The sequence below is a fragment of the Oculina patagonica genome, chromosome 2 (genome assembly GCF_052425735.1).
Source record: "Oculina patagonica isolate OP01 chromosome 2, crgOcupat, whole genome shotgun sequence".
In the NCBI taxonomy this organism is placed as follows: domain Eukaryota; kingdom Metazoa; phylum Cnidaria; class Anthozoa; order Scleractinia; family Oculinidae; genus Oculina; species Oculina patagonica.
In genome coordinates this window covers 25,184,575-25,203,764 of record NC_135759.1, presented here as the reverse complement: position 1 = coordinate 25,203,764, position 19,190 = coordinate 25,184,575, and the positions used below count along the sequence as shown (strand labels likewise).

The 19,190-nt window shown below is 37.1% G+C and overlaps 2 protein-coding genes across 3 annotated transcripts; both read right to left on the bottom strand.

Moving 5' to 3' along the window:
- Window positions 1-605: 605 nt before the first annotated feature.
- On the bottom strand, window positions 606-10,280 carry LOC144643710 (cyclic AMP-responsive element-binding protein 3-like protein 1). 2 transcript variants are annotated; one of them, XM_078503040.1, is made up of 11 exons: window positions 10,059-10,280; window positions 9,455-9,950; window positions 6,768-6,845; window positions 5,352-5,467; window positions 4,835-4,933; window positions 4,479-4,526; window positions 4,281-4,339; window positions 3,397-3,465; window positions 3,170-3,269; window positions 2,887-3,010; window positions 606-2,219 (listed from the first exon to the last, which is right to left on the bottom strand). In XM_078503040.1, exons 1-11 carry the CDS (start codon window positions 10,188-10,190, stop codon window positions 1,990-1,992), a joined length of 1,551 nt encoding a protein of 516 aa, XP_078359166.1. In that variant the 5' UTR covers window positions 10,191-10,280; the 3' UTR covers window positions 606-1,989. The 2 variants fall into 2 exon arrangements, with proteins under 2 accessions (XP_078359166.1, XP_078359167.1); XM_078503041.1 differs by lacking the exon at window positions 6,768-6,845 and having other exon boundaries at window positions 10,059-10,279.
- Window positions 10,281-12,875: 2,595 nt separating this feature from the next.
- On the bottom strand, window positions 12,876-19,145 carry LOC144641892 (uncharacterized). Its single transcript, XM_078500905.1, has 9 exons — window positions 19,001-19,145; window positions 17,284-17,445; window positions 16,487-16,555; window positions 16,221-16,244; window positions 15,759-15,862; window positions 15,389-15,414; window positions 14,889-15,140; window positions 13,760-14,337; window positions 12,876-13,028 (listed from the first exon to the last, which is right to left on the bottom strand). Exons 1-9 carry the CDS (start codon window positions 19,102-19,104, stop codon window positions 12,926-12,928), a joined length of 1,422 nt encoding a protein of 473 aa, XP_078357031.1. The 5' UTR covers window positions 19,105-19,145; the 3' UTR covers window positions 12,876-12,925.
- Window positions 19,146-19,190: the final 45 nt, after the last annotated feature.

The window sequence follows — 19,190 nt, the reverse complement described above, 5'->3', positions numbered from 1 at the left end:
AAATTTTCCGAAAGCTTAAAGCCAAAAGTTAACGCCGTTCCTGGAAAGTTAAGGTTTATACGCTGGTTATGGATGGAAAATCTGATAATTGATCTCCAGAGTTTTTATCAGCTTGAAATTTTCTTTCACCGTGCTAATTCTATAACAATTTCCTACAAACGTTCAAACGTTTGCACACTTTCGAGTCAAATTCTCAGAAAAGTTCGAGGCGGCGAAAACCGGAGGTGATCCCAATTTTGCGTTTGACCGCTGTGAACTTGTTCCTAGACTCCACGGGCTCCACGGTCAGCGGTGTGGTCGCTAGGTGTTAAATTAATTGACCAGAAATCCGATATTTTCGGACTTCAAATCGAAACTTTCCAGGGTCGCTCGTTTCCTGAACGCTGGTCAAAGGAAATTGAATACCCTGGGTACGGGGTGGATGCAAAACAGCTTCGTTGGGATGCGGGTTGAAGCTCTTTTAAAAAGCTTCATCAATAAAAACAAAATCGCCGATATTTTTTAGGTACAACTTTATTACTGGCTCTCCTCTCCCTCTACAATACATTATTCAGAATTAATACTGCAATTTTAGGAACATATCTTTACTGTCCCATTGAAAAACGCGCCATTTTTCCGCCAAAATATTCAATTAGGTTAACTCTGTACCGCGGTTATCCCATTCAAAGGACATTTCATGTGAAAACCACTTTTAAAAAGTAGCATTCAGAATTCTAAAACAGTATTCTAGCAATACTCCATACAAAACCCATTAAAACTATTGTTTCTGATCGATATCTATGTTTAGGTTGCAAAAGGGATTGTTGTCTCAAAACTAGACTTGGGGGTACTCCTTTGAGCGATCCATAAGCGAGCAGTGCAGAGCTATGCAGTCAATCTTGAAGGAGCAATGTTACGATAAAGTCACTTTTTCTACAGTACAAATTAACCTTCAAACCGAGTGAAACGGCATCAAAAAGGTAGTTCACTAGAGTAAAAAACACCAAAAATGGCTAAGATTGGATAACATTAAAAGAACTGTGTCACGGGTTTAAGCCAAATTTAGTGACATAGCAGAGCTACCAAATTGAGTGAAATATAAAAATAATCACTATTAATAAAAATAGTGAAATAACATTTCAATAACACAACAAATACAAAAGAAGGTACGGATAGACAAAAATTGACGACTTAAACGGATTGCGATATGGGTTTTTCACAAACTGTTGTAGGGCTAAACAGTTTTCAAAATTAACCTTGTTTGTTTATAACTTTTTTTTTTATTATAATGCCCGGGAGACACATTTGTTTGTAATAAAGCTATGGTTAGATCCATCACTTTTCAGTTTCTTAGCATTTGACAAAACTTAATAAACTAAACTAACTAAGGCACAATACGGAATTTACGAACGACCAACTTTAAAACTTTTCATTTGACTTTTTAAAGTACAAGTAGCAGCTCCTGAAACATAACTGCAAAGCCCTGCCTTACTCGCGTATTCATTATTTATTTGTACAGTTTATTTACAAAAGATTTTCAGTTACTTCGTCACTTCAGTCACAGCACTGGAACAAAATTAGAAGAACTATTATTTACGTTATGTTACGAATCCTACATTTCGCCAAGGTCCCATTTACTTTTAAAAATATTACGTCATAAAAGTATTGCACTTTTAGGATTAGAAATATCTGTCAAAAAACTGGCATTACGAATAGTTTGTTGTTAGTTAAATACTCGGTGAATACGTATGACTGGGTTTTTAATTTAAATTCGTACAAGTTAAGAGAAAATGGAACATGAACAACGAGGAATGTGATCGATGAATGAACTCTTTATACACTTTGATGAAATCAATGCAACTACTTCAGTGAAAACCACTTTCTCTTAGCCTTACAAATTGTTTATAAAATACAAAATATATATATATTTTTCTACAAGTTTTCTCCCTACTTCTCTAATAAAATACCCGTTTGTTAATATCGATATTTTGGTGTGTCGAGGACATATTTTTACGCCGCAGAGGCAACTAGCTGACTTTCATTTTTCCTGTTTTCCCTAGCAACTGTCTCCATGGAAACGATTTTGTTGGTTTCATTTTCTGCTGCTGCTGCTAGGTGCTTTGTTGGTGCGGACGGCAGCAACTGATCGACTGCATCAAAGATATTTGGAGCAGGACCATAATCTATGAACTCTTCTGAATCCAAGTCATCAACAACCGACATCAACACTCTGGAGCGGACTGGAAATACAAACATGAACAACACATCAGTAATGCTAACCAAACATGAACCCACCAACATAACTGATTTTAAAAAAATCTTTAGCATCTGGTAAGTAATTTGCCTTCATTTCCAACAAACTAACCCTTCTATGTACCCAGCAAAGAATATGAACGCCACCCATTTCTTTGCAATTTAAAACGATTCACATACATGTACATGCGGCCCTGACTGGAATTCTCGAATTCTCATCATTGGAACTTGCTAGCACGCGCTGGAGATCAATTAGTCCATCTTCACTTCCATAAAACCTCTGAGACTGAGTTTTATTCATTACCACAGAAGTGAATTCCACGCGGGTATATTTCACTTGAAAGCCCGTGTGTTTATTGGATTTTGCGACTGAAATCTGTAAGCGCGAAATTTTTCCTGCGCATTTGCGTTTGTGCTGTTTGATTATTTCTGACTTGTACTGAGACCACTTTTTCATGCAAAGGGGCACGGCAAAGATCCCGTCCAATTTTTGGCGGGCCTAGTGTTTTTTCTTTCTGGACTACGCAGATTTAAATCCTCACTACATGTAGCCTGTCGGGCGGCAGTGGTTGGTGGATCTTCTTGTCACAGGCTAGTGAAAATAACCTAGTATATCTTGCCGCCAAAATTCACTTTCTTTGAACTGATTCTCACCTGAGGGCGTGCTGTAATCAACGGCTCCTTTACTTTCAGCGGTGCTTAATGACGGCAGACTAATGCCTGTACTTGAGAGAGGGCTCCAGCTGCCAAGAAACACAGCAAAGCAAAGCACCACAACCTGCAATATAAAGATATACATGTATATAAGAGTGGCTTTGCAAGCTATAGAATAAAAAAAACTTAGTTCTAACAAGTGACCATACTAACAACTAACATGTGTGAGCACAAGATACAATGTAAGTACATGTAATCATGAAACACAGCAATAAAAACTCACCATTAAACAGGTACTAGTTTGTGTCGATCTAGCAGTCACTGCGCGTGGAACTTTAGCAGCTATTAGTGATTGAAGTTTTTGTAGTTGACTTATAAGTGAACTACAAAAAAAAATGAAACAATTAAATTCAAGAAGCCATGCTTAATAACAAAAGATTGATAAAAACATTACAATCAAAAATAGAAGGAAATTTTGATAATCACGGATTCCTTTCTCTGACAACTTACCGATTCGTAGTTTCTAATGTATCCACTTTTTTGCGAAGTTCTAAATTCTCACTTGCACAATTTTCTACTCTGTAAAGGTAACGAAAAGAAATAGACATTTAGTTTGCTTGGAGAAAAGTTCAAGAGGATCCAGTCTGTTGCAGGGTTACTCCCCAACATTTGGTCAGGTTGTCACAGCAAATTGCTGGTGCCCTTTTATACATTGTTTGTACACATGGGTGGAGAGAGGCACTGTGAGGGTAGAACACAACACAATGAACCCAACCAGGGGTCAAAACCAGACCTTTCAATCTGGAGTCCAGCACACCAACTATTAGGCCACCGAACCCCCAGGGGGGTACTCCGGCTTGTAAATGACGGGGATGATAGAATGGAGGCAAATCTCAGGACCCAAAAAAATCCCTGTACCAAAAATAACCCCCAAAAAAATCCCTTGTCAAATTACTCCTAAATTGCCAGGAGGGGCAATAACATAACACAAAGAACACTTGTTTTGTTTATTCATGATACCATTAATACACCAAGGCCATGCCAAGGCACTTTAGTTCGTTTTTAATACCCCAAAAAATCCTCTATCTAAATCAAGTCACCCAAAAAAATACTTGCCAAATTTACCAACCCAAAAAAATCCTGGAATCGAAAATTTCAAACCCAAAAAAATCCTTTGATCATCCCTGTCATTAACAAGCCGGAGTACCCCCCTGGGACCGAACCTCCCATCCAGGGGAGGTGGATGTGCCTAATACAGCCATACACATGCACATACATGCAATTCTAGTCATCTAATTTAATGTTATGAAACCTAGAATTACTGTTAGCACCCACATCATGAGCATAAGTGGTTCGAAAAAGCATGGCTTGATTGCCAAGAGACAAATCCTCACCTTTTTTCTAGTGTTTCCATGTATTCTTTCTTTTTACGTCTACTTTCTTGTGCGGAAATCTGAGTAACAAGGAAAATTAAATAAAGAAAACTTTAAAATTAAAATCTATTTTCATTAACTATATCTAAAAGAACCATATGAAACATATGTATACAAGTTTTAATAAATTCTATTTTTTGTAATCTGAACAAAACATACCTTATTTTTTATTTTGCGTCGAACTTTTTTTAAGGCTCTTTCTTCAACCTACCAAAAGAGGGAAGAACTGGTTTGCAAGTGTATACTCTTAACACCTATCATCCCCAAGAGAGATTAATATGTAATTTCCATTTACAATGTGAAGCAAATAGGAACAATGTTATAATCAGGTTGTGATCTAACAACATTGACTTTATGTACCACTAGTCTACCAGTGCTTTAATGCTGTTTTTACTTTTTCAATATTTTACAAAGCAAAACCCACATTTTTTAGGAAACATCAAAGCTTGGTGTCCTTGAGAAGTAAACGGGTTATCGACATCATAAACCCTCTAACTAGACCTTATGGTAAGTACCTTTGTTAAAGGAAGACCAGTCGGTACAGGTAGACCTTCTGCTATAAGAGTTCTTCTTTCCTCTTCTGTTAAATAGAATGGCTGTTTTTCTTGGGGATGCTACAAAATGATAAAAGCAATGATTTAAAATTATAATAAACCTGGAGACCCTTTGGTGGCATTGTAATGTTCCTGTTTTTAACATAAGAAGTATAGTAAGTGTCATCTTTTACAGAATGTGCAGACCGACCTTTTTAAGTTTGTGAAATCTAAAATGTCAACGTAGCAGTAATGAGGGATTATCCATCAACAGTGGCATAATTCAATGGAAGAATACGGATAAATGTGTACACAATCTGTATTGTACATGTTGCATGTAATGCACTACATGCAATGTTTTAAAAAAGACTGTACATGTATGATTATTAGTATTGTATGGCCATACATGCACCTAAGGGCATGAAGAGGATTGAGAGTGTGTGATCATTACATGTGACATTATCTAATTCACTGTGGAACAGTGAGTTTCTATGAATACCTGAATAACTGGTGGCGTTATTTCTCCTGTGCTTGATCCTGACATATCATTGTCTTCTAACATGTGGGGAGGGGTGGTAGCAGTGGATGGAGGGGAGCGAGAACCTGAGTCGTAACCTGAAAAGGAATGCATCTCAACATTAACATTGTTGGTTGTTTTATCAGGAGCAACCTCAGTTAAAAATAAAGAACAGTGTGTGTAAAGTTTGACACAAAAAAGGTGGTGCTTGTTTTCCTTTGGAAGAAAACAACTTGCAACTTAAAAATGGAATGTTATGGTAACTGGATGAAAACTGAATATTAAAGGGAATTAAATTATTGACACAAACTTAAGACAATAATTTGTAACATTGTGTTTGCTACACTGTTATTTTTTTCAACACGTGGCAATTGACACAAAGAAGAAGACAAATTAATTTAAAAAACTTTTTTTTGTGAATGTGGCTTGCAATTTATAGCATGTTTCAAAGTCATCATGAAGCTTAAAAGGTTTATACATGTAAAATTTCTTAGGTTTAAATACTTTATGCATGCTATTATTTTTTAACAATTTAAATTATTTAAGCTATAACTTCAAAAAGAGTAAATTTTCTCTATTGTTTTAAGGGTTTTCCCTTCAGTTAGGAGTTGATAGCAAAAATTTTTATTTCAAATCATACTCAATGTTTAGCTGTTACTCCTATTGTCTTTGAGGATCAAAGACAATACAATCATGTGAAGTAGCTTAAGGAGGTAGTGAATTTTAAATACTTTTTATGATACTCTTCTTTAGTGATTGTTGTTTGACAATTCATGTATCTCCTTTTGAAGAAAAGTTATAATGTTCATGAAACAAGAGAAAAAACTTGTCTTGCTAGACAATTTCCTTCCTGTACTAACAAAGGACTTGTCAAAAGCGCCAAAACTGCAATGTACATTTTGCCACATATGTACTTTGCCATCATTTTAGTGTGTTCAAGCAGTGAAACGTTTGTGCCTGATTCAATATACTTAACAAAAAAATTCTTATTTACAATATTTTTATTGTTTATAAAACAACATCATTAAGGATTATTGCATCATTTTGTTTACTCAGCTTCTGTAAAGTTTAAGCAGACTGAATTTTTAATCATGCCCACACCAAGCAGAAACTTTTCCTTTATAATAAAACTTTCCATCCTGTTCTAGTTTCCTATCTTTCACTGGGATGCCAACCCAAATAAATACAATACACCTCAGGGATGTTAAAACCAAACATTTTTCAACATACATTAACATAGTACTACAGGGAAGCTACATACAAGGTAAGTCAAAGGCATCCAAACCAATGAAGTCTGCAAGAAAAACTGCTCAGTTTTCACGATAAGATAAAAAATTCAGTCCACTTTGTTTTAAGGAGAACTATGTTTAAAGGTTTTAAACGTTTATGGATGCTTACTGTAAGGTCTACATGCTCTGAGTGTAGCGTATTCTGATTGGATAGGCAGCGCGGGATAGAAATACCCATCACCAGAAGCTGAATAAAAAAAGGAGGGGGAATAATGAGTGGATTGCTGGGTTACACATTACATTTTTAAATTGTAACTAAACTAAATTATGTTGAAGAAGTACTGCAAAGTATTTAGGAAACAACAATTTGTTCAAAGCCAGGGAAAAGGGATAGAATAGTACATGTATAGGGAAAAAAACTTACAAAACATCCAGCAAACTTTTAAAAGGCAAAATACCGGTAAAGTGTTTTTGTTTTAAAGGTTTACCAAGACAGAAAACTGTTTTTATTTTTCCAAAAACTTTAACAGAATGATCAATTAATGTAATCTTAACACAGAGAAAACTGTTACATGTAAATGTATTGTCTAGTGTGATGTCTAGTGGACAGTGTTTAGCACACGTAAACAAACCTGCATGCGCAATTTGGAGCTGTTTTGAGAATGTTTGATTTAGCCAGAAAGTCCAGTGGCCGTTCTTTCCTGCCGGTCTTCAATTATCGAAGATTTTAATGTGGCTTTTAAAAACAAAAGATTGCCAAGGATTTCAATTATGATGTTAGTGAGAATACTGCTGATGGCAACTTTTTTTTTTCAATTTGGTCATAAGACTATCATCTGTAGGAATAAACTAGCTTTCTGTTCACACAGAATATAGAAAAAGAAAATAGAACTTGGTTGTACAAATTTGCTCTAAAGATAGAAAATGCTCTATATAATGGCACCAATTACATGATGAAATGGTGATTTATCAAAAAAAAAAAAACAATTCGTTCCCATTACAATTTGTGTTTTTAAGAGAAACTCTGTATCAAAACTGCTGGCAAGTCTCTTCTTTTGAAAAAGAGATCTGAACTGATTACTTAGTGCCAATGCCAGAAAAAAAAAAAAACTCAATTAATGCAGCTGATCAGAAGTGAGATTACAACTCTACAGCCTAATGTTGATTTGCTTAGTGCATGAAATAGATGGGAGTCCACCGATTTTACAAGAACATGTTCATTCTTCTATACTCGTCACTGAATGATGAGAGAACTTAACAAGTACAGCATTAAACAATGTTGAGTGATAAACTTGTGTCCAGGTGACCCCTATTAGTATTAGTATTATTATTATTACTATTATTACGGTATTATTATTATTATTATTATTATTATTATTATTATCATTAACATTATCATTACTATTATTATTATTATTTCTTTACAGGTTAGAAAACAAGTAATGTAAAAGTTGTCATTCTTCACTGCATTACAAAATAATATTATTGTTCACTTAGAATTTATGGAAGTAAGAACAGTCGTAAAGCGTGCACACATGATTGTTCTTAACAGTAACAAGACACAAACTATTTCGAACAATACCACATAAAAAATTTACTACACAATTCATCCCTCGATGCCAAAACCTCCACTGTCGTTTCTCACAAAGAATGTCATACTCTGAAGAGTTCTCTTAAAAAAAATAACTTGTTAATTTACAGCTGATGAAATTGAAATACCAGTAGTGTATCAAACTACTGTAAGTATTAATAGATCAACAAAGTGTATTTTTAAAATTTAACCCAGAGGATTAATTTTATTTTATTTTGTAATTTCTACTATAAATTTATCAGTTGCAAACTCCAGTTTAAAACAGTTCGAACCTGCCATGTTCTTTAGGAAACAACGAAAGTTTACCCAGCTGGTATAATAATTATGCTTTAGGTTCAAAATATTTAAAGGAACCATGCTGTAGGTTATGTTTAGAACTGAATAAATTTTCTGCCAAGATGAACAAAAAGAAAGAGGAAACCTTAGAAACGCAAAACAGAATTATCTCGATAAAACGTGAGTTTTTTTTCCAGATCTTTCAACAACTGCCACAAACATCCTAAATCATCTGGGTCACAGAAATAAAATAAAAAAATATATATAGAAATCGGAAATAATCGTTTTGCGCAATGAATTTATACATTTAAACAGCAAGTACTAATATGTAGCTTGCGGTAGGTTTCGCAATTTTTAAGAACAAAGATGTTCCCATGGAATTTGGAGCAACCGTGAAAAAAGGCTTCTAATGGCGTGGTTCGTAAAGTTTTGAAGCTTTTTCGTTATGCTATCGCTGAAAAATAATTCAGACAGGAATTAGCAACAGTAGAAAGTTGAAGAGCTGTTACAATAACAAAATGATTTTGTTACACGGAAATTTTGAGATGGCACGAACGTGATACCTTCGATATTCAGTTCAAAGATCGTTCGCGCGACAAGAAGACATAAAAGCTTTGAAATGTAGCTATACCTGTTAACATCGCTCATGTCTAAGAAATTTATGCCCGGGTTTGTTTATCTGTTTCGTTTACCCGGGGGAAGGAAACCTACAAAGTTTCTTTTCTTTCAATAAATGTCAATTTCCGGAAACAAGAGATTTCTTTCTTTCGCCTCTCGCGAAAAGTCACACAAACTTTCGACCATGTGAGAAACAAAGAGATCAGTATTTACCAACACCAGATAAAACTTTAATGCCTTCCTCATGGTTTCAATCTCATTTGTTGTTTATACGGCTATCATAAGCTGCTTTGAAAGGGAAACCACAAAAAGGAAGCCAAAAAGAATGAAGGTATTTCAAAGGAGCGGAAAAAATACATATCGTGACTTACCTGACTCGCTGTCTGGGCGGTCGGAATCGTTCTCGGAATGCGGCGAATCCGGTAAACTTTTTTGTCCATCATTCGGTTCAAACAGTTTTAATTCCGTCGGTTCTAACCGACTGTTCATCTGAGGTACGAAATTTTCGTGGGGTTCAAACAGAGGGTCCTTGCCAAATATGTGAGGTTTCACGTCGGTTTCCAGCGAATGCGACGACTCCATCGAGTCCGGAGAAAGGGGTTTGTAGTCTGGAGTGCGAGGAGCTAACGGCGTTGAGCAATACAGCGACTCGTTGGAGCATTCCTCCGGGAAGCTAGGCATTGAATCCATACTTAGGCCATTTAAGCTTAGATAATGCGACTTCGTGAGCGAGGTGTACGGTAAACTACTTGATGTGTACTCTGGCAAAGTGTTGTTGTAGTTCAGAGTTGTGTCTGACATACAGGAAGGAACTTCGTCAAAAAATCCTGAAAGCCAGTCCACGGGAACTTCTTCATTGCTGTGGTGCTGCATTGAGAGAAGATGAAATGTCCGGAAAGGACAAAAATATAATTCTCAGTAAGACATTATTTGTAAGTGGTTTTACTACGAGCAATGAATGAAATCCGTACTCACCATTGAATGGAAGCTTGTGTCGTGAAAGTCATCCGACATCATGTTGTCGAATATGCCAGAATCGGACGAGAAAGGCTCCTCAAATCCCGGCTCCTTCTTCACTATACTTAAATCTAAAGAGGAATGCTCCATGCCGAGATAAAATGTGAAGGGAAAGAGGAAAACCGACGGACTACCGTCCGAAAGTAGTCATAGAATTTTTGTGACCGGTCTTTGTTCGCACGGAGAAATGACTATCGTTTAGCGTGAAATAATTATCGTCCTCAACCAATCAGAGGGCTCAATCTATCACAATAAACGCCATATTTGGAAGAGGTGAAATTTATTATCATAATTACCTCCGCATAAATTTCGTCTCACAGGTGATTTCTTGAACTTGCTGGTATGTCCCTGAAGTGACTGTGGGCGAAGACGTTTTTCATTGGTCGTTCAACTTTGTAAATATTCAATCATTTAACAATTGTCTTTTCACATCTTGGACAGACAAAAACATTGTTCAAATGGAGAGTTCGTAGCTACGAGACCTCCACCGCCGTAAAATTACACAAGCAAATAACATAAAAAATAAATTCTGTTTCGATCTGTTCGAAAGGAAATCAGACACAAAAAATCACAGATCTTGAAAAATGTGTCTCAGCTGATATTTTTACTGTTTTTAAAGAATAGTACTCAAACTTGAAAGGAATTAACATTATGAATGGGCGAATTTTAATTTATCCTATAAATTATCCGTTATTTTAAGAAGAACTGGATTGATATCGCTTGGCGACCGTTCACATTTTCACATTCAAGCTTCACAAGGGTACAATATCGGGGCGCGAAGTTCAGATGATAACCACGTGCGCGCAAAATAAAGCGCTGGTTGCGAAAGTTCTGCCTGACCTTCGCACTATTAAAACTCTAAAGCTGCTCGTTTATGGAATCCCTGTTGTGGTCGGGTCAAATGATATCGATCATGAAGGGCTGGCTTCAACTGACTAGAAAACAGCTATGATTAAAGTTCCGCCGTGACTTATTAGAATAAGCGTCGCAATATCCTAAACAGCCCTGTCCAAGATACAACGGGAGCTGAATAGATATTGAGCAGTGCGATTTTCGCTTTGTTAAGCTGAGTTTGTGTTATAGTAATTCATTGTTTCCTAACGGACCCCAACAAGCACGAGAATATCACTTGATCTTTTATTTTCTCATTGAAAATGTCGGCTTTGCTGGTAAACTTGTTATATTAATATAACTGGACCAGCAACACATTGCCCTACCCCCGAAGAAGCCCACAGCCCGTCCGTTTTGTACACAATTATTTTCTGTTTATTGCAAAGATTTTTGATTAATTTTGATTTAAGTCGAGAACGAAAAGTACAATAGAGAAAGCCCCTTCGTTGATTCCTTGTCAAAAATCAGCGTTTGTTTAAGTAATTCCGTTTTCAGATTTTAATTAAAAATCGATCAACAGACATGCTCTTCGACTCAAACCCCTACTCATAGAAGGATTGAACTCCAGACAAAATTAATTTCTTCCCGCGACAAAAAAAAGTAATTTTTGAAGTCTTTTGTAGCATTTTTCTATTACAAAATAATTTGTTGAAAATAACACGTTTCATGGAACTGGATCAATCTGATTAAACCAAAATTGAAGGCCTGATATTTTGACATTCGAGTATTCTTCGTTCTTTTTGACTGAATATCTTGACATGCAAATGTATGTTCATCGCAAAAAAACTTCTACAATCGGTATATTTATTGTGGCAAATGAACGTTTTTTTTTTTTAATTTAGATTTGTCCAGATTTTTTCCCTCTCATTGCTGCATGGACATTATTTTTTGAGAACTGAAACAGAAAATTTCCCCGCAGTTCCACATGGCTGTCTTTTGGCTTTCGTTTTTTTTATTCAGTTTTCTGTAACAAAATATAAAGGAGAAAAAAGTCGTGTATCCTGTTGACTGAGTACAAGCCGGATGGAAAATGACCTTTGGACTGAAATCAATTAAAAAAGATTTCCCCATTTTCGGCGTGATTATTTCCATATTTCACTCGCCACTCATTCAGTTGTTTTCCGCCTCTGAAGCAACAGCATCACGGCGATCGGATCTCCGTACATTTCTCCAGAAGATTGTTTGAGAAATCGGAAGGCTGTTAAAACAGTCTATCTTGAACAATTTCAATGATTTGTCGGAAAATTAAAAAAAAAAAAGACGTCAAAGAGCCGGTCACGTCAGTGCGTGGGGGTCGTAGAGTTGTTTTCTAAACAAAATGACGCGCGCCGTGAAGCCGTGTCGTAGGAACACGCAAATAAAACTTCATTTTCATGCAGATCATTAATCTGTTTTACTTGAACAGGGGGTAAGCCCCCCCCCCCCAAAAAGCAGCCAAAGGGGGTGTAGGTGCAAAAGCCGAAATCCTTTATAGCTGAAAATAAAGGCAAACAAAAAATAGAAGGAGTACCCTTTCCTTTTTTTGTCTTAATTTATTTATTCGTTTCTTTGTTGATCTTTTTATCACCCATTTAAACTCATCAGTTGCTTTGGATTCTGGCTGGCTTTTTCGCTCGGAGGGCAGCCCAAATACTAGTATTGAGGACTTGACTAAGCCTCCCGCAGTTAATAAGTCTGAACATGTAGATTACAAATGTTACGAAAACCGTGACTTCGAGAGAAAGGAAAAAGCGTCAACTGTCCCCAAGTGATTTTATTTAAGAGAGTATCTAATTTAGTGTTCTTCATTGAGTCCTCAAAATTAACAACGTAATTACAATAGCTCGAACTGATGAACTATTCAGCGCATTGCCCTGGAACGTTGTTTTTGCGGTCCCAAAAGCATTGTATGTGTTTAATCTCTATGGGTCCTGCAAACAATGGCATTGGAACAGTCATCTGAGAGCGCACGCGTGTATTCCCCAGAAGAAATGCTGTCTTCCAGTGATGGTGGAACCTCGCAGATCAGGAATAATGTCAGGATGTATTTGATGATATCTGAGGGAAAACAGAAACATATTCGTTTTAAAAAATTGTATTGACATTGACGAAGCTAAAGTTGTAAAAAGAAAAGGAGAAATGTACCCAAACCAGCCGCTGAAAAAAAAAATAGTCAAATGAGATACATCTGGTAGAAGACCCAAACACGTTTGGGTCTTCTTCAATTTTGTGAAATAGAACTGAGAAGAAACTGTAGTAACATTTAAAATTAAACCCTCCTCCGTTTGACCTTGAAAAGCTTAGCAAAGTCCAGAAGGTAAGGCTTTTAAATCGCTCGCCATGGTGTGGCGTAATCCAGTTTCCGAGTGACAGAATAAACAACGAGAACAAAACTTGCCTGTTTTTAAAATACCTAATCTGACACTTCATGTAATACAAGCCGATGCGTTCAGCGTGCCAAGAATAAAACGCTGTTGGTTTTTGGCATTCATTCCTAGTTAACCAGAAATCCTCTCTTGCTAGAAATATCTGTCACAGGTTATCCGAAATGCAAACACATTTTTAGAGGGCTTAAAATAAACCACATGTACACAACACTGACAACAGGCAGTTTACATTTCCGGCTATAAAAATGATTAACCTAAAAGCATTAGGTAGAAAAAAACTGATTAACCTAAAAGCATTAGGCAGCTAAAAAAATTTCTGCGTTCTTTTCATGAGAATTTGGCGGGACTTGCTTCGGTACCAGGCTCTAAATTTAAATTCTACTTATTTTCCAATGTCGTTACCTTTGATGGGCATCTGTTTTGAAACGCACTCCCAGCATTCCAGTGGCGCAGTATTTCCTTTCTCCTGGTTGCTCATGGGATTGCACGTTCCCTTTCTCTTGTCCAATCAGAGGGAGTTTTATAAAGTTCACGCCAGCCAAACGCTTCACAGGGACAAGACCCACTCGAAAGCGACGCATTTCATTCAAGTTCTTGGTCTCAGGATTAGTAAACTTAAGATGTTCGGAATCTCCAAGGGCTAAAGTGCTGGAGTTGTATGCTGTTAACGCGGGAATGTGTTTACTTGTAATTCTAACACGAGTCTTATCATTAGGTTTTGTAGAGGAGTTAGATTGCATGATTTGCTCTTCCGAAACTTGCTTAACATCAATGTTGTTGTCCTGTAAGCGATTTCTTCTTGAGAAGTCCAAAGCAGTGTAAGTGGGCAGTGGAATCTTGGGAAAGTTCAGTGGCATTTTATGCATGTTGTTAAGTCCCACTGGCCATATGGGCCATACCGCTGACAATTCTGAGTCATTTGCCATCTCCTCATTCTTGAGTTTCTTTTCATTTTTTCGCGTTTCATGAATGAGGTTTTCCTGCAAAACAAAGGTAACAATAGCAGTTATGCTATAAGTGTACAATGGATATACACAACGAGGTTCCGTTTAGGCCATGTTTGAAGCTAGTAAGCAATACACATCGCGTGCACGGATGAACTAAAGCCACTAAAGGGCCACTGGGAACCATGGCCTTACCTTTCTGTATACATAACAGGAATTACTGATCTCTGAAGAGATATCTTTCACCAGATCGTATCATTATGTTTTTAACGCTGAGTAGTTCCTGAATATGAAAATAGCTTCCTAAATATTTAAATGTTTCATTTTTGCCATACAAGATCACCACCCACGACTCTTACAGACTCTTTAAACTACTTTAGGGTGGTCGCCTTAGTCGGGGGCAAAGAAACAACGTTCAAAAAGCTGCAAAATTTCTGCACACTGCAAGATTTTTTCAGTCAAATGTTAACAAAGTAAAAGTGACGACAACAATACCTGAGGATGGTTATTACTCTGTTTAAATAAGTGTTTTTGTATTGTGGAGTTACTTAGATGTTTTATCATTTTGATAAACGAAACTTATTTACCTCTGTTATCTCGTCGTCGTTGGCGTCGCTTGATTCATTTCTCTCCATATCTTCTTGGTCACTAACTTCCCAGTTTTCCAGTCCATACGGACTTACATCTTCCTTGTTGAACCTGACAAGCCTGTTGACCAGTGTTAGGTCTATTTGGTCTCGACTGGGTTTTGCTTCCTTCATAGTGTCTTGGTACACTGAAGTGCGATATATCGACTTTGACAGTTGCTCCAAAGCTTCATCTGTTGCGGGTTTAAGTTTCTGAGAAGACGCCAGAAAATAGAATAAACATAGATATATAGCAGATAAGTGCAGGTTATCTCCCTAGCATTTTGTCAGTTTTTTTCCCGACAATTTTCCAGTACTCGTCTAAACAACCAAGTAAAGAGTGAAAGTGTGTGAGGGAGAGTAAAGTAATTTGCACTGCCAAAGAACACAAGGTCACTGCGTCTATAAAATCAGCTTATGGTATCCTAACTTTAGAATTATTTTTTAAATGCTCTGCTTACCTGTTTAAGTTTTCGCCTACAAGGAACTGAAATTAAAAACAAATGAGATTTTAAACATGTCAAAAGTGAGAAATGAAGATTTTTTTTCTCAATGTGAAGTCAATTTCCCTTATAAAAACTATTTAGCTTAACTTCAGTTTTCTTTTGTGGCTGTTGTTGTTGTTACCCTGACCTTTTATTTCTTTAGTATGTTGTGTAGTGATACAGCTACTATTCTTGGTGTTGACTGCAGATGAACAATAGTTCGCAAGCGGCGATCTCCCATTTTTCACCTCTACTTTGGCGATTAATTGTGTTACATATACTATGAAAATAAAGTTATACGATAGAGGTCATTTCATGAAAGATATTTCTATCTTCTATTTCTTACCATCAATTTTCGTTCTCTCAGGATCAAATCTTGGAAAAACGTCGAATCGGCAAATGTGTGAGGTGTAGGCATGCCCAGGCCACGGCTCGTCCAGTTGTTGGTGCCTAAGAAAGGGGAATTAACCATGTTAATGAAAACTGCGGAGTGTCTTGTTCTTAGTTGATAAAACAACATGTCAGTTAGACCACCCTGAGGAAAGCGGCAATGTCGAAACGTAACTAAACCTGTTCGACAAAAATTGCGTCTGAAATAACAATTTTATTTTTTACTGAACGCTCAAGCAAGGGAACTGAACCTCAATTCCTGACAAGAATTCAGATATTTGATTCATTTTTCCATGCACTGTAAGATATTTTCACTGATTCCATCAGCCTGTAAAATAGATTACAAAAACAGCCAATAATAGCGCCTTAATAACACGAGAGTCTGGACGCATTGCGTGCCTACATTCTTAACACTTACTTTGTGTTCAAAGGAGCTGGTAATCTGAAATAAACAAAACAAATTATTAAGGTATATCTATCTACCACTGATTGATAAAACTCAAGCAATTTGTCTAGCAAATTGCTTGAAAAGTAAATTTAACAGCAGTGTCGTCCAGTGAGTAAAGCTAAAATCGAAAACTGGAAGAGAGAAAAGTCCATCTCCTAAAGAACTGCATTGTACTTTCATTTTTGCCAACTAAGCACAACACATCTATTGCCGATTGAATTGAATCGACTACTTACAGTTGATCATTAATTCTGCATCCGCTAAGGGACAGTGAAGTTACAGCGTATGGTTGAGAACACGCATTGCTAAAAAAGGAAAATATATGTTATTCTCAAAATCTCTATTTAAAATCCTGCCACATGTATACATCAGTATTTAATTAAAGTCCTTCACGGGGAAAATTACCACGGACAGATGGATACATTTAGTCATTACCCGTCTAAATCACTCTTAAGTACAACTGTGCTTATTATCATTTGATGTAGTTTTTTTCGTCCTTTTCGTCGGCCGAGAGCCTACTACATTGTCTGTGAATAACTGCCTACAAATAATGGTCTGTTCATACACATTACCGTCTGACGGTGATTATGCTGCAAATAATATTCTGCTCACCCGTAGCTGTGTTCACTTTTGAAAAAAAACCAGTTCGTTTTACAGAGTTGTCAATAAAGGTCGGTAAACGATTAAAATGTCTACTACAACAAAACCTATTAAACTCAGTCATCGAATGATAACACAATTATTGAACTCGGTTATCGCGAAATATCGTGATTTGTTAGTGTCTCGTAGATAATTGGTCTGCTCGCCACTGACAATGCTTAACCTCGTCTTTCCCTTAGTAAACTATTGCTGAGTTTTCCTTTGCTTTGGAGATTATTTTGAACATCGTAAAAAGTGGCTTGACAGATAGCTTTTTGGCGCCTAGGAGGGTGGAACGTCGACGTGACCTTTTCAATGGTCTTGCTCAAAAGGGCAGTATCATTCTGTATGATCGCTGTCAGAATATTGATGATAATTAAATCGTATCACTTACTAGTTGTTCACTCCACTGGCATAATGTCTGTGACTGCGACTTTTGACGATATCTTCTTTAACATCACTAGGAGCCTGGGTCAAAGTTGGTAGTTTCCCTACACCTCCATATTTGGTGCTTTCTGTTCCCCATACCGTTACTTTATTTGGCCTTCGAAAAACCCTACAAAGATTATTGAAATGCTATCAATGAAGTAAACCTTGTTGTCTGGTGCATTTTACATGATGCAAACCTCGACTATGGCGATGATGTCCATTTGATAAACCGCCTATGCTGCAAAACAATTTACAACCAAATCAGGACCAACTATACTGTAGTCTGCTTATAGTCGTTTTCATCCCCCCCCCCCCCCCCCACACACACACAGTTTTTTTTTTGTTTGCTTGCGCTCTCGATAATCTATACATGTGCTAAGATAAAATTGAAGCTCTGCGAACCGCTTACGCTGACAAAACGGGTTAATCTATTGCTTTGCTCATAACAAGCCTTTATAGCACACTTTTTTCCGAAGGATATTCTCCTTAAACCAATTTTTCCTGTATAGCGCAGCTCTTTTTCTATTTTGAAGAGAAAGACCCGGACTGTCGAACAATGATTCTGCTTCTTACGATCTTCATTAACGTAAGTCATAAGAACTTTAATGGATCGAACCTAGACTACAGCTACGAGGCTGTGTTGCCAGAACCACTGGCGCGCAGTGTCTTATATCGGCACGAAAAATTGGAATTACCCCATACCTTTGACCTGGGGTAAAGGTGGTAAAGGCTGTCTTGGCCAAACCTTTGAGATACCGTTGATTGCGACAAAGGTCGTCTTTGATTATAATTAAAGGTATAATATTACGCTTTTGACGCTTATCAAAGCTTTGACAAAGGAATAGTGAAATATGATTTTCACTAGGGTCAAAGACACCTTTGTTTTGGGTCAAATCTATTGCTAACTTTGACGCACGTCAACTCCCTGTCAAAGACGATATCAAAAGACTTGCTTACTTTTGACATCTGTGTCAAAGATAGTCATCCATATTTGTCTCATCTTTGACGCGAGTCATAAGTGACCCAAGCCAACATTTCGTGCCGGCCTTTAATATCATGGCCAGCTCTCCGATCTCGATGAAGTGTATTTTCATGTATCATAATTATTTTTTATACGCCGGGACTAGAGCTCTTGTCTTTATTAACCTGGGGCGTGGTCAGGATTTTTTTCAGAGATGTAGAGCGCACCATCTCAAGCAGCGAAAGCGCTTGTTTCTAGGGGGTCTGGGTGCATTCTACTCCTTCCTCTCCAGGAAATTTTGAAATATTGAGTCTCGGAAATGCCTCTTGGAAAAGTCTTCGAGCAGAGACTTTAAGACTGTAAATACATTCGAATACTTTGGTATGTGGTGCGTACAGTGCGTACACGTCAGAGCTGATCAGAAGTCCAATTTATGGATTTCTGTGAGACTTCTAGTTTCTTTTACTATAAGTTTGAATCTCAATTTTTTTTTTTTTATCTGGCTAAAAAGGTTAACGAACCAGGTACGATAAAGGTTAAAGGAATGATGAGGGTCCAGTTGGTCTTTAAGAAAAGATATTTTGACTAAAAACAAGACGTTTACTTCGGCATGTGGCGCGTACAGTGCGTACAGCGCGCTACAGCTTGTCCGCGTGCATTCGAACGCTGTCATATTATTTCTCATAGTCCTATTGGAAGCAAGACGCCCATTTCTACTTACCCCACAGAAGGAAAAGTGATTTTTCTGGCTACTCCTGGTGAGAAGAGATCTGAACTTAAAACTGTGGGAGAGGCTTGTACTTCACTGCTTTCTGAATCTAACATGGCATGTTCTACAATCAGAGATGCAAGCTCAAACTACAAACTCTACTGATTAAGATGACGTCACAGTCTCATTATGTTATTATGCC